This window comes from Salmo salar, chromosome 02 (genome assembly GCF_965601325.2).
Source record: "Salmo salar chromosome 02, fSalSal1, whole genome shotgun sequence".
Taxonomy (NCBI): Eukaryota; Metazoa; Chordata; class Actinopteri; order Salmoniformes; family Salmonidae; genus Salmo; species Salmo salar.
In genome coordinates, this window is record NC_138292.1 from 89,881,979 (window position 1) to 89,898,521 (window position 16,543).

The 16,543-nt window shown below is 40.7% G+C and overlaps 1 protein-coding gene across 1 annotated transcript; it reads right to left on the bottom strand.

The window, feature by feature from the left end:
- Positions 1 to 8,077: 8,077 nt before the first annotated feature.
- Positions 8,078 to 16,539, bottom strand: LOC145864024 (uncharacterized). The gene is made up of 2 exons (XM_082968908.1): positions 14,050 to 16,539; positions 8,078 to 11,801 (listed from the first exon to the last, which is right to left on the bottom strand). Exons 1-2 carry the CDS (start codon positions 14,381 to 14,383, stop codon positions 10,561 to 10,563), a joined length of 1,575 nt encoding a protein of 524 aa, XP_082825034.1. The 5' UTR covers positions 14,384 to 16,539; the 3' UTR covers positions 8,078 to 10,560.
- Between the last annotated feature and the right edge of the window lie 4 nt (positions 16,540 to 16,543).

Sequence of the window (16,543 nt, forward strand, 5' to 3'; positions counted from 1 at the left end):
GAAAGACGTTACAGTGAAAGAAGAGGAAGATGCGTTCAGAGTGAAAGAAGAGGAGGATGTTACAGTAAAAGGAGAGGGGAAGCATTTTTTGGATTGGAAGAGGGGGAGATGACTGTTACATCCAAAAAGGAGGTTGAAGAAGAGGAGGAAACTGGATATCTGGTCCCGGTTTCCCAAACGCATCTTAAGGCGTCCAATGGTTCTAACGGTGAACTTAGCCATAAGATGGTTTTGAGAAACCGTTCCCTGATTAACACTAGTAAGTACTGTCTTAAAAACAGAGGCACAAACTCTGCAGTTGTTGAACTGATGTGTGGTGTTAAAGGGGAAATATGAAATAGCTACATCCATATTTAGACTTTTTAAATGATTTATTTATAGCCATTGATTCTTGAAGAATATAACGCATGCCTCATGAGCTTAGTTCAACTGTAATACCCCAGGCCTCCCAGGTGGCGCAGTGGTCTAAGGCATCGCATTGCTGGCTGTGCCACCAGAGATTCTGGGTTCGTGCCCAGGCTCTGTCGCAGCTGGCCATGACCGGGAGGCCCATTGGGCGGCGCACCTGACCAGGTGTACGGTGTCCTCCGACACATTGGTTGCGGCTGGCTTCTGGGTTGGATGTGCATTGTGTCAAGAAGCATGGCTTTGTTGGGTTGTGTTTCGGAGGACGCGTGGCTCTCGACTTTCGCCTCTCCCGAATCCGTAAGGGAGTTGCAGTGATGAGACAAGACTACTACCAATTGGATACCACAAAATTGGGGAGAAAAAGGGGTAAAATATAAAAAAACTGTCATTCCCCATCAGAACCCCAAATAAGCATTTTTTTACTCCAATGTTTATAAAGTGTCGTGGAAATATCATGTCATTCCCCAAATAGACTTTATTACAAAGTAACAAGCCGAGCTGGTCCGTGGAACAACTGCTGGACTCAGTCTCAGTCCTATTATACAGTTTCATGCTTATACAAGTGTCATAGTCCCTCCCCTTTATGCTAATAACCATATCCCTTCAGCTTTACTCCACCATTGTTTCCAAATATAAGTTCTTTCCTGTGGTCCCGTGTGGCTCAGTTGGTAGAGCATGGTGTTTGCAACGCCAGGGTTGTGGGTTTGATTCCCACGGGGGACCAGTACGGGGAAAAAAGGGTTGTGGGTTCGATTCCCACGGGGGACCAGTACAGGGGGAAAAATGTATAAAATGTATGCATTCACTACTGTAAGTCGCTCTGGATAAGAGTGTCTGCTAAATGACTATAATGTTTAAAAAATATATATGTTTAAGAGTTTTATCTCTTATTCTTTTCTGTATGTTTTTGAAACTGCACTGTTGGATAGGGGCTCGTAAGTTTATTTTTGGGCTCGTTCCAAGGGGATGAGGGTTCTAGAAGCTAGTGAGTTTTAGGAAGAAAGAAGAAAAAAATAATATGATTGTATATTATTATTTAAATGCGTGTTTTTAATTGTTGACAGCCAGTAGACACCATGTTTATATTGGTGAAGGTGAAGCATTGTAGTTGGTTATAATGTGAAATAGAAGTTGTTTTCTGTTGGTGGTGAGCAAGCTTGTCCAACAAAAATATAGGATATATTTGTTGTCTTAAGGGGGAAGGTGTTACACGCTTTGGTTTTTCCATTTATGTTTTGAGGTTGGATTTTAACACGTCTAGCTCGTTAGCACGTCTAGCTCCGTTAGCACGTCTAGCTCCGTTAGCACGTACAGCTCCGTTAGCACGTAGGACGCACTGATTGGTGTCACCTCGTTAGTCAGTATGTGTTACACCTGTGCTGGCTTGTCCATCTCGTTAGTGGGAAGGTGTTTCACCTGAGCTGGTCCAGGTTCTATTTAAGAGTGTCTGGCCCAGTGCTCCAGTTGTCTTGATACATGTGGAGAGTCAACACTTTTAGTTGCTCAACCTTTTTGGTTTGCTTCCTGTCTTTAAGTTTGTTGTGGGTTTTTATTTTGTTTGCCTCTTTTGGGCAGATTTAGTGGGTCTCATGGTGGGTGTCTTTTAGGTCCCAGTTGTTGTTACTAGTCAACTTTCAGTGGACACCCCCATAGTGTCTTTCAGAACCCCTCCTAAAAAACAAGCTTATATTTTGGGTTGGATATTGCACCCAATTAATATTTTAATCAATGGAATTTCTTTAGGGTGCTCATTAGTCTTTAAGTTGTTAATTTACTTTTTTATCCTCTTCTGTTTGTTGTGTACTAAATATTTGTTTATTTTCATTGTTTTTCTCCCCTGTGAAGCCATTTAGTTGCATCCATGTCTGAAATGTGCTGTATAAATAAAGCTTGATTTGAACATATTGCAAAACAAATTAACCCAATGATCGACCAACCAATCAACAGACTTGCAAAACCAATTAACAAATATGTGCAAAAGCAACACATATTGGTCCATCTTAGTATGAAAAACAGTAGAAATTAGGTATATCTTCCACTGTCAATATAGTGCAAATGGTATGCATGTTTAGTATCACTTTTCAACCAACCAGTTCATTTGTTGAAAATGAAAAATGTTGAACTCAACAATACATCAGAGGATTCAACTACTGAGAACTGAAACAAACAAATGGATCAAACAGATCAATCCCACTTTTCCAGCCTGCTGAAGGCGTGGTGGAGTGGTAAACACCACCGCCGGCTCTACCAGGGGCTTGAGGTGGTCTCCCACAGCTCTGCTTATGTCATGTTCTGTGGCCTTGCTGTTCCATTTCTTGACTGCCCCTGCAACACAGAAAGAAACACATTTAGTCATATTATATAAAACACTCAAAGTAATGGATATGGAGCATCTATAGCCTCAGTTACACCTGGCACCTAAATGTGACTTCTGTCATCTGATCACTCCAAGCTGCATATCTACCAGGATTAACATTCACACAGCCAAAAGGGATGAGAAATTACACCCATATCAGTGGACAATTTGCACTAATGTAAATAAACATGGATGATGGAACATATTCCCTTTTGCTGACCTGATGAACCACTAAGGGGACATAAATATTTACCATCTAAACCATGTGTGACCTCTCACCTCTCTGGCTGTAGAAGTGTTCTTCCTAACCAGTCCCTCAACAGCTCTCTGACTGAGCTCCACCCTCACTGGGTCTTCAGAGGAGAGGAAGGCTGAGGAGGGATGGAAGGATGAATGGATCAGTCAGTCAATAAAGTGTAGAGCTGCTGTCTATGCTGTCTGACAAAATCACTATTTTAGTAGTTCATTAAAGGAAATAAGGCTTTATGACTGCTGAATACCAACTATCAATCACTTAGATCATGTATTTTCAGGTAGAGATACATCCTTGAGCCGTCCCTAGCCCGTTTAAAATGGTTAAGGTAGGGGTAAGGTTAGGGTTTAGGGTAGGGATGTCCCAAGGATCCCAGATAGCATTGACCATTGTGCATTCTTCTGTCTCTTTTACATAGCAGGTGTAAAAGAAACACAGACAAGACAAGTAGGCTCGCAATGGATTATGCTCATTGTAGTTAATTACGTTTTATGCGCTAAACTATGTAGAATATTGGCCTGTTGGAAACTACAACTCTACTACCACACACAGTTCAGTCTGGGTCTGATTTATCTCTAGAGAAACTACAACTCCCTACTACATCACACAGTTCAGTCTGGGTCTGATTTATCTCTAGAGAAACTACAACTCCCTACTACACCACACAGTTCAGGCTGGATCTGATTTATCTCTGTACAATGTTGTGAGGGAAAATCTATGTTAACCTCTTTAAGTTGATATGACTTCTAATGTGTTGAAGGATCTTTTTAAGGTTGAGAAGTTTGTGTGGGTCTGTAACCACACACCCTCTGGGCAGACAGACCAAAGCCCCAATTCAGGGAACCGTTGATCTACTTCACAGGAACTGTGTCTAGAGTGATTTCCTGTTGTTTTGACACCTCACTAGAAGACTAGAATAACTAGCTGTTGCTACAGAACGAGACGACCAATTCACAGTTAGTCTGTGTCTCGTTCTCCACACACGTACACAAACCAAGATCACGTGTTTTCTATATGAACAAGATAGTTTGACTATATAAGGCTTCTGAACTCCTTGTGTCATCGAGCTCTCGACCTTCCACCTCAGAGTGTAGGGCTGACCAGCTACTTTATTGCAATTCTTATCAAATAAAGGTTGATTGTTTGAAGAAATGACAAAGTCTCTCCTTATTGGTTAGAAATTCCACCACAATGTGCAGTAACAATGATAGACCAGACTCATATCAGTTCACCGTCTCACCTCATACTGTATTGGAGCAGCAGCAGCTGACTGCCCGGTTCAACATCAGTTCACCGTCTCACCTCATACTGTATTGGAGCAGCAGCTGACTGCCCGGTTCAACATCAGTTCACCGTCTCACCTCATACTGTATTGGAGCAGCAGCAGCTGACTGCCCAGTTCAACATCAGTTCACCGTCTCACCTCATACTGTATTGGAGCAGCAGCAGCTGACTGCCCGGTTCAACATCAGTTCACCGTCTCACCTCATACTGTATTGAAGCAGCAGCAGCTGACTGCCCGGTTCAACATCAGTTCACCGTCTCACCTCATACTGTATTGGAGCAGCAGCAGCTGACTGCCCAGTTCAACATCAGTTCACCGTCTCACCTCATACTGTATTGGAGCAGCAGCAGCTGACTGCCCAGTTCAACATCAGTTCACCGTCTCACCTCATACTGTATTGGAGCAGCAGCAGCTGACCTGATGTTGATGCTAATCATCATGTTTGAATCTGAGAGTAAATAGAGCCGACTACACTCTAAAAATGAAGGGTTCAACTGGAGTTGTTCTCAGATCACCTAAGAACCGTAGGGTTCTTGGTCAATGAAAAACAGCCCCAAAAGGTTCTTCAAAGAACTTGTCAGAAGGTGGGTTCATCGAGGAACCTCCGTTGTTGCTGGAATTCTTCCGGGAACTTCGCAATTACAACTGAAAACGATGGTGACAAGTTTGGATGCGACAACAGTTAAAAAGGTTAAGTTGGGTTGATGTTTGGCTCTGAATATGTCTCAATCATTTATTATAATAATATAACATACTAATAATGAATAACGAAGACAATGATGGTTTTCTGTGAATATCTTCCATAACGTTACTATAGTTAATGAACGTAAATATTAGAAAGCTGGGTTTGACTGTCGGCGTTGTATGAGCTACAGTACAGTACCGTTAGCTAACTAGCTAACGTTATGTCCTAACTAGGCACAACTAGGTTTGGATTATTTCCTCAACTATATTCTTTCCCATATATTGTATATCGTTTCCATAAAGCCAACAACAGCTCTTATTCCTTCCCTTTCTCTAATGTATTTTGTAATAAAATTGGCAAGTGTAGTAAGATCATTGCTTTACTTTACTAGGACTGGAGACCACAGCAGCGATTCTGCTCTTGCCCTACCTCTTCAATGAGGACCCGAGTGGCCTTTATGTCCATGACAAGGTATGTCTATACACCAATCATCTGTTTCTTCATTAACATAGGTGTGCATGCTTATATAAAACTACAGCTATACATTTGTTCTGTTCTTTGTATGTGTATCAATCTTTTCTTACTTTTATTGACACAGATTTCACAGCTCTTCACTCCTTTACTGCACATCGGTGGAAATCCATTTCACCATGAGAGTGAAATCCCGCTGGCCTTTGATGGGGAGAACATCCACGCCCTCGAGGACGTCCCCATGGGACTTGGCGCTCTGCTACAGCTGTATTTTTTATTTTCCCTTCAATTTCCCCAAAATGTCAGAAAAACACTTATGTTGTTAAGTTACTGTGTTCTTGGGATCAGAGAAGTTGGGGTGAAGTTACCAGGGCCGGTCATAAAGATGGCAAACTTCCTAACATAACTAAGGGGATACAATATACACACTAAAGCTGAAAAATCTGTATTTAGCATCAAGTCTACAATATTGTTAGTTGACCTGTGATTCATTTTCAATGTTGTTTTTATTTTACATCATTATTTTATCAATTTTAAATGTCATGAAAAGCACTATACAAAGTAAATGTATTATTTATTATGGTCTGACATGTCTGCAGAAATGTTGCAATTTTGTAATGTGTTTTGTTTGGTAAATGGTTTTGTAAATATTAATTCACATTTGTGGTGCCACTAAATAAACAATGAATTATTTAAATCAATATTGTCAATATTGTTGTTAAAATATTTTTTTTATAAGGTGGGAGGGTGGACAGGGAGGATAGGAGGGTTGAGGAAGCAGAATCAGGAGATTGGTTGGAGAAGGATTGAGCAGAGGGAAGAGATGATAGGATGGAAGAGGAGAGAGTAGCAGGAGAAAGAGAGCGAAGGTTGTGACGGCGCAATACCATCTGAGTAGGGGCAGAGTGAGTAGTGTTGGAGGAGAGCGAGAGGGAAAAGGATACAAGGTAGTGGTCGGAGACTTGGAGGGGAGTTGCAGTGAGATTAGTAGAAGAACAGCATCTAGTAAAGATGAGGTCAAGCGTATTGCCTGCCTTGTGAGTAGAGTGGGACGGTGCGAGGGTGAGGTCAAAAGAGGAGAGGAGTGGAAAGAAGGAGGCAGAGAGAAATTAGTCAAAAGTAGACGTAGGGAGGTTAAAGTCACCCAGAACTGTGAGGGGTGAGCCATCCTCAGGAAAGGAACTTATCAAGGCGTCAAGCTCATTGATGAACTCTCCAAGGGAACCTGGAGGGTGATAAATGATAAGGATGTTAAGCTTGAATGGGCTAGTGACTGTGACAGCATGGAATTCAAATGAGGAGATAGACAGATGGGTCAGGGGAGAAAGAGAGAATGTCCACTTGGGAGAGATGAGGATTCCAGTGCCACCACCCCACTGACCAGATGCTCTCGGGGTGTGCGAGAACACGTGGTCAGACGAGGAGAGAGCAGTAGGAGTAGCAGTGTTTTCTGTGGTAATCCATGTTTCCATCAGCGCCAAGAAGTCGAGGGACTGGAGGGTAGCATAGGCTGAGATGAACTCTGCCTTGTTGGCCGCAGACCGGCAGTTCCAGAGGCTGCCGGAGACCTGGAACTCCACGTGGGTCGTGCGTGCTGAGACCACCATGTTCGAGTGGCAGCGGCCACGCGGTGTGAGGCGTTTGTGTGGCCTGTGCAGAGAGGAGAGAACAGGGATAGACAGACACATAGTTGACAGACTACAGGAGAGGCTACGCTAATGCAAAGGAGATTGGAATGAAAATTAACTAAACAACTGGGGAAGCGAGAGCGCAGGGCCTCCCTCACTAACCATTCACTGAAACACTCAAATATAACTTTTCCAACTTCCACTTTAGAAATTATAATTGATGTAAACTACAGTGGTTCAATGTTTCCAGGAATAGGCTCAATCTATTCCCAAACATACCTAATCAATTAGTTGTTTTTCAAAAATATTTTTACCTACAGGAATATTTTCACATTTCAATCTCATGGTTAGTTCCTAGGATAATGTAACTGATACATTTACATCTTTCAATACTTCTAAAATGGGGTACAGGTTTAAAATAATTACAGGTTTAAAACAATTACAGGTGCACCTTACTATCTTATACTATACCATAAATGGTCTTAACTAGTAAACACAGATTCTAGTTTTCATCCAGTTCACACAGATAGCCGACTCAGCCTCAGAGCCTCCTGACTGGGCCCTGTTTACACCTCCACACAGGAACACACACTCAGAGCCTACTGACTGGGCCCTGTTTCCACCTCCACACAGGAATACACACTCAGAGCCTCCTGACTGGGCCCTGTTTTCACATCCACACAGGAATACACACTCAGAGCCTACAGGGCTTTTCTAAAAACTCTTTGTGTGTGTCGCTCACCTCTTTCTTTTTTTAAACTACGTTCGAGATGTGGTATCCACTCGGCTCGCTGCCTCTGGAGATGTACTGATGTATATACTATTCTGATGGTATCCACTTGGCTCGCTGCCTCTCAGATCAAAGGTGGGTACATCTGCTCCGTTCCCGAAGTGTGGTCACCCTGAGATCCCAAGTTAGAGGGATCCCTCATGCACCATTTACCCAGGTCATCAGGAGCAGTCACCAAGTCAGGATTCACATCCCCAAATGTGGTTGTTAATTTCTTTAATATCAAATGAGGTGAGACAAACTTATCATACAAGTCAGAGTTCTTAAACTAAATATTTATTCACTTATAAGGGAGCAGGTCAATACAACGTACACATATAAAGTGAATCAATTGAGTGCCCTACGATAATGATGGCTGGTGGACCCACGGGACAAAAGTACAAAGGTCTTTTATAGCCATTTCAACCTACATGACGAACAATAGATGTACAGAACGGGTCACAATGTTAAGATTTGTATGAAAGATACTTATTATTCTCAGCAGACAGAATCTGCTGTAAAAACACTACTCTTTGTGTCGAGACCAGGGTCTGGCCCTGGGGTCATCTCTCCCTGGTACCATATAGAACAGAAACATTAACTCATGCTCTGGAATGCGGTCTCTTTAGGTTTTATCACCCAAAAGACATTGTAAATCTCCTGTCAGTGTTTTCTCCCAGAGGCCCATCCTCAGTAGAACACACAGACACAATAGTTCTAAGAACCCTCTATTCTGTTGCATAAAACAACCATTTGATGCAATAAAAGTATTATAACATAATCTTGCAGTTTTGCTCTCAGTGTCCACTGAAAGTTGCCTAGTAACAACAACTGGGATATAAAAGTCACCCACCATGAGACCCACTAAATCTGCCCAAGAAGAGGCAAACAAAAGAAAAACCCACACCAAACTTAAAGACAGGAAGCAAACCAAAAAGGTGGAGCAACTAAAGGTGTTGACTCTCCACATGTATCAAGACAACTGGAGCACTGGGCCAGACACTCTTAAATAGAACCTGGACCAGCTCAGGTGAAACACCTTCCCACTAACGAGATGGACAAGCCAGCACAGGTGTAACACATACTGACTAACGAGGTGACACCAATCAGTGCGTCCTACGTGCTAACGAGCTAGACGTGCTAACGAGCTAGACGTGCTAAAGTCCAACCTCAAAACAAAATGGAAAAACCAAAGACTAACACCTGAAAAGTTTGCTTACCACCAACAGAAAACAACTTCAATTTCACATTATAATCAACTACAATGCTTCACCTTCTACAATATAAACATGGTGTCTACTGGCTGTCAACAATTAAAAAAAACAAGAAAAAAACCTTGTCTTCCTAAAACTCACTAGCTTCTGGAACAAATGTTTTATATTTTTTTCCCCACTAGCTTCTCGAACTCTGGTCCCCTTGGAATGAAAAATACGGAAAAGAATAAGAGATAAAACATATTCGCCAATACGGAAAACCAGTCAAAATAAATTGTAATCAATGGCAACGCACTGGCTAACGCAAAACTTTTTAACTGCCCACAATCAGCAACCAAGTTGTCCTTACCACGGACATGTCTGATTTGGAGCTTCTCTCTCTTCTCAGGGTTCACTAGAAAGGCATGTTGTTGGATCGGGGCCCAGTCCCCAATGTCATGCTCTAGTACATTTGGGTTGGCACATCTGAGAATGAACCCTGATATTCTAATAGCAGGGCAACAATGTCAATATAATTGTACCAGAAATTGTCAGTTGGTTGCATAAATAAATATTTGGTTGCATAGTCCTTTTTTCAAAGTATTTTCAATTACATTTTTCTAGGTGGGATAGCCCAATGTCAAAACACAGTTTTAACATGTACAAATCAATAACCAATATGCAGAAACAGTTTGTGATATATTGATAACCTAAACATAAAATGGGCCACACTGCATACACAAACATCTGCCACAATAATCATATTACTTTTTAAAAACAAGCACCTTATGAACTTCACAAGCTCCAAAAACGCTGTTGTTTTGACAAGTAGCAATAAATCACTGATATCGATTAGGGGTGAAATCAGGTTGTACGGGATGTTGAAACTAACACAGCTAAAAAAACACATGGAAATGGGAGATATATTTTACCTCACTGGTTAGAGGACAACCTGCCGAAGACAGTCAGCTACATTTTGGACTGATACATTTAAATTTAGGGGTCGCTAAACAAAGGAACACAACACTTATTTGTCATAACTCATCGCTAAAATCATTTGTGCGAGAGGAGGGAGATGAGGTTGCACGCCCTGTTAAAACTAACAGCTCAAAAACCACACGGAATCTGGGAATAATGTGTACATCACTGGTTAGAAGACAATTTGTAGAAATTAGCTCGCTACATTTTGAAGTGTTGCATTTTGATTCAAGTGGGTCACCAACGTGGTAAGTGTAACACAACTCTTTTTTTGTAAGTCACTTTTTGTTAAATCACATAAATAGTAACTCTTTCATTTCAGAGCCTGGATTTCCCCACTGAGGCTAATATCCATATCATGTTGAAATCAATAGAACAGGGGACAAACGTTTAGGGTTCTACATTGTGACATCATTAAAATACTCCTACTACAATGTTAAAACTTTCTACATTGTGACATTAATTCATAGATATCATGAAATAACTCCTTCATGTATGTATTTTCTGATATTTGATCAGAGATTTTTTATCAGATTATCTCTGGTCACAGGTATGAGGTTTCTCTCCTGTGTGTGTTCTCTGGTGTACTGTCAGCTGGCTAGATTGAACAAAACTCTTACCACATTGACCACAGCTATAAGATTTCTCTCCTGTGTGCGTTCTCTGGTGTAAAGTCAGATGGTCAGATCTAGTAAAACTCTTCCCACATTGATCACAGCTATAAGGTTTCTCTCCTGTGTGCGTTCTCTGGTGTAAAGTCAGATGGTCAGATCTAGTAAAACTCTTCCCACATTGATCACAGCTATAAGGTTTCTCTCCTGTGTGCGTTCTCTGGTGTAAAGTCAGCTGGCCAGATGTAGTAAAACTCTTCCCACATTGATTACAGCTATAAGATTTATCTCCTGTGTGTATTCTCTGGTGCACTGTCAGATGGCCAGATTTATGAAAACTTTTCCCACATTGACCACAGCTATAAGATTTCTCTCCTGTGTGTATTCTCTGGTGCACTGTCAGATAGCTAGATTGACTAAAACTCTTCCCACATTGACCACAGCTATAAGGTTTCTCTCCTGTGTGTATTCTCTGGTGTAGAGTAAGATTGCTAGATGCAGCAAAACCCTTCCCACATTGACCACAGATATAAGATTTCTCTCCTGTGTGTATTCTCTGGTGTAGAGTAAGATTGCTAGATGCAGCAAAACCCTTCCCACATTGACCACAGATATAAGGTTTCTCTCCTGTGTGTATTCTCTGGTGTAAAGTCAGATGGTCAGATTGAGTAAAACTTTTCCCACATTGATCACAGCTATAAAGTTTCTCTCCTGTGTGCTTTCTCTGGTGTAAAGTCAGATGGTCAGATCTAGTAAAACCCTTCCCACACTGACCACAGATATAAGGTTTCTCTCCTGTGTGTATTCTCTGGTGCACTGTCAGATAGCTAGATTGAACAAAACTCTTCCCACATTGACCACAGCTATAAGGTTTCTCTCCTGTGTGTATTCTCTGGTGCACTGTCAGAGATGTAGATTGAACAAAACTCTTCCCACATTGAGTACAGCTATAAGGTCTATCTCCTGTGTGGATTCTCTGATGAATTTTAATGCCTGATGAGTTGAATCTCTTCCCACAGTCAGAGCAGCAGTGAGATTTCTTCCCTGTGGATCTCTGCAGGTGTTTATTGAGGTGTTCTGATCTGGAGAGACTCTTCTCTGCCTCTTCAGCATCAAGAGGTTGTTGAGACTCCCCAGAGGATCCACAACTGTCCCGCCTCTCTCCTGTGTGAACAACAAAGACAGACAGATGGTTAAAGGCCCACAACAGCGGTAATCCACTGTAAAAGGTGATGCCAACAGCGTAGCCATGTTGTAGTACAACAATTGACGTCTGTAATGAATGTTAAAATTATTTGACAATTGTCTTAAAATGAGCTAGAATAGTCATATTTTGTCTTGTTTTCACATTAGTAGTAAAATCGATGATGGTAGGCTAGAAATAAGTTAAAGTTATTGAAACTCGAAGCAGTGTGCCAGACAACTTTTTGTATCCAATGTAGGCCCCTTTTTGTGTTTGCTAAAATTGCGGCACGAGGGCGATGCACATGCAATTTGATTGCAGAAACTCCTCCCTGCTAATGAGGAAACCGCTAGTTATGGATGTAGTATATCTGCCTGGAGCAAAAATGGTGAGCAAAGATTTTAGTTTTTCACAATGTATTCTGAATGTGAACGGGGAAAACTCAGGGGATAATAATAGCCTCCATTTCCAGGTTGCTTATGAGTGCATTTCACACTACTTTGGATTATAATTGTAAGGCTCGTTTGAATGTCCTGCTTAATATAATGTTTGTGTCATCATCACAAATAAACCACTTTGTACTTAAAAACACTTCAACCAGTAAAATGCTCTTTGGCTTTTCCATCAGCTTGACAATGAGGGTTTGTACAGTTTGCCAAATTGGCCCATAACTTCACCTAACAATAACATAGACCTACTGTAGGACCCATAACTTCACCAAACAATAACATAGACCTACTGTAGGGCCCATAACTTCACCTAACAATAACATAGACCTACTGTCGGACCCATAACTTCACCTAACAATAACATAGACCTACTGTAGGGCCCATAACTTCACCTAACAACAAATATAGGAAAATAGCTCTGTGTGTTGAACAATAGCCTATCCATCAAGGAACATTTCTCTACACATTATGAGCGAAGTATCTCTGTGTCCAAACAGACTAACGAGACCCTACAGTAAATCAAGCAGACAATAACACTTTATAAACATCAATTTGTTAGGGATGTTGGATTCAAAGTGGAGCACGGCATAACTTTCTTTACCAGAGTAATGTATGAAGAAGCACTTTGGTTGTTGTTGCATGTCGTGATGTTTGTCATGTGACTGTCATTCAGAAAATGATTTCCTGGATCAGCTGATGATAGTTGAACATGTGACTGTAACTAAACAGCTACAGTATTAAGTATTATGTGTAATTATTGAAGAACCGCGTTAATGACAGTATCCATTTGAGTGTCAATAAAGTTAAGGTGACTCTTGGATAGAACCATTGGATTTAGCAAACTCTGAAATGATTTAGGATTTCTGTGCCCGTGAAAACTGTTTTCCCAGCGTAATATAAGGAGACACTAAATGTTACGTAGGTCGAGTGTATTTCAGAGATCTGAATACAAAAAAACTGTCCTAACAGGACAATAACCAAAACCACGAGGCCAAATCTACACTGGAGGAGCTTACCAAGATGACATTGAATGTTCCTGAGTGGCCTAGTTACAGTTTGGACTTAAATCGTCTTGAAAGTCTATGGCAAGACTTGAAAATGGCTTTCCAGCAATAATCAACAACCAACTTGACGGAACATGAATGATTTTAAATAGAATAATGAATATTCACATGAAGATCAGTCGCCTATTGGATGACATCACGACTTCCTATTAAGCCAACTCCTTGAAGGCCTTACTTTGACATCACTCCTTCTAGTTTGCAGATCTCTAAAAAAAAAAACGATTTTGCTCAAAACATTTATTTGTTTCCCTTTAGTGTGTTTATACTTCACTGTATTTATATATCACTTTTCAACATGAAAAGTTTAAAAATCCCTGGAGGACGTCATGAACAATTCACACAGTACAAAAACATATTCAAGTGTAGAATGCCCTTTTAAAAATCACACATTAGTTCAACAACTGCAGAGTTTGTGTCCCTGTTTTATAAGATAGTACTCACTGTATTTACTGGTGATAATCAGATCAATGTCCCTGTTTTATAAGATAGTACTCACTATATTTACTGGTGATAATCAGATCAATGTCCCTGTTTTATAAGATAGTACTCACTATATTTACTGGTGTTAATCAGATCAATGCCCCTGTTTTATTAGATAGTACTCACTGTATGTACTGCTGTTAATCAGATCAATGTCCCTGTTTTATTAGATAGTACTCACTGTATTTACTGGTGTTAATCAGATCAATGTCCCTGTTTTATAAGATAGTACTCACTGTATTTACTGGTGTTAATCAGTTCTCCAGTCTTCTCTTCTTCGTCCTTCTCTAATGTGACAGTAATCTCCCCCTCTTCATCCTCCACTCCAAAAACTGCATCCTCCTCCTCTTTCACTCTGAAGGTGTCTTTCTCTGTAACGTCTTTCTCTTCTTCTTTCACTGTAACAGCCTCACCCTCTACTTGTCTTTGTAGTGTGACATCCTCCTCTTCCTCTTTCACGACAACGTTCAGCCACACTCCCTCTTTCTCCTCCTCTTTCACGAGAGCTTCTTTCTCCGTCCAGCAGACCTCCTCTTCTTTAGCAGGAAGAGAGTAGCTTAGTGAACTCATGGTCGGGGATAATAGCTAGTTAGCATTAGCGACTAGACTAGTGCTAACTTAACCAGCCAGCTAGCTGACTTACAACGTAAATATTAAATTTAATGGGGTAGCTAATTGTTTCCACATAAGTATGTTTAAAGCAAAGTGGCAAATAAACCACGAAATTGTCTAAAGAGCTTGAATGTTCAGACTTTGTCGGCTAGCGAGCTACCGAGGTGGCTGCAGTTGTTGAAGAAGCGTTCCGTCCACTAGATTATACGTCACACTAGAAACATCGGCTGAAAGACACATATCGCCATCTGTTGTCAGGAGGGAGGAAATGCAGTTGAGGAGGGACAACTTTTTTTCTTCTTTATTGAGTTATAATATTATAAAGCAGTATAGGGAAACGTTTTTTTTCTCTCCATTAAATATGAATATTATATCAGCACGTACAAAGAGCAACAAGTGTTGTTTGATTAGTTCAGATTTTTATGAGAATTTCAAACAAACTCTACATCTATTCCACATCTGTATTTCTGATTCAGTCAAATAATTAGATATCAAAATAAGCACCTAGTTATTGATACCCTTGATAAAGATGATAAAGAATTACTGTATAAAATAAATCATTAAACTTTACCCACTACTAGGATATTTTTGCCCAAAACCTGGTTACCTCTCTGCTAGGAGGCTGAAACTTGGCCTTAAGTGGGTCTTCCAGCAAGACACATCAACGTCCACGAAGAAATGGTTAATCGGGCACAAAATCAACGCTTTCAATGGCCATCTCAGTCTTTGGACTTGAACTCCATTGAAAACCTGTGGTTTGAATTGAACAGGGCAGTCCACAAGCGCGGACAAAATAAATCAAGGACATGGAGAGATTCTGTATGAAGGAATGGTCTAAGATCACACCCAATGTGTTTTCTAATCTCATAAAACATTTCAGTGTCGTTATTCTCCCAAGGGGAAGGTGCTGGAGTATTGAAAACATGGGTGGCAATAATTCAGACCCCTACATTTTGAGAATTACATGTTAAACTAAATCTCTTTCTCTGAGCTATTGTATTAGTATAAAATAAAATCATTTCCCTGTATTTTTGACACAATATAGCTCAGAATTAGATTTTTTTTTATAGAGTCGTTTTCACTCATCTTTATCAAGGGTGTTAACAATTTTGTCCCCCACTGTACCTCCATACTGCTCCTACATGGTGTAACAATACATCATGTAGATGTATATAATGAACAGACTAGGTCTATGCTGCTCCTACATGGTGTAACACTACATCATGTAGATGTATATAATGAACAGACTAGGTCTATACTGCTCCTACATGGTGTAACAATACATCATGTAGATGTATATAATGAACAGACTAGGTCTATACTGCTCCTACATGGTGTAACAATACATCATGTCGATGTATATAATGAACAGACTAGGTCTATGCTGCTCCTCCATGGTGTAACAATACATAATGTGGGGCTTTAAGGCGATGCTGTTAGTGTGACGTATAATATAGTGGATGGAACGCTTCTTTCAACAGCAGCAACAGGGAATTTGTACATCAGTCAGTCGGCAATCGCCTGTCGAACAAGCCCAATAGCAAACCAATCAGGTGGTTGTTTGATGAAATGAAGCTTCAGACGCCATTGATGACGTGCTGCTGATAAAATAATACAGGCATCGGTACACTGCTTTGAAGTTTACTGCTTAGCGATTTGGACGCAGGCCTCGTAGCTCCGGTATCAAACATAACATCCCTACTGACAACAAGGCACCAGAATCTACCGTGCTAATGGGTTCCCACTAGATATCACAACCACACAGTATATGAAAGCATGAGGTGTGGCTGACGTTTGCAAGCTGGAGCTAGCTACCGAGCTAGCATACAAACTCTGCAGCACAGAGTAGATCCTCCATATGACGTTGAGAAATACTGCATTGTGGGTAGTTTAGAAGATATCCGGAAATAAGTCAAGAAATATGTAACAACGCTAAAAACATAACTGTTTGTACTTATAGGGAACCAGATCGTGACTACAACTCAGTTACTAAGTCTTTAACCACACTGTGTTGTTACACTGGTGAGTAAAATCTCATGTTTCCTACACTTTAACCCTTTGTCTGACAATAAAATAAACATTTTACTCAACTGCGTTACCCACTCCAGTCAGCAGATG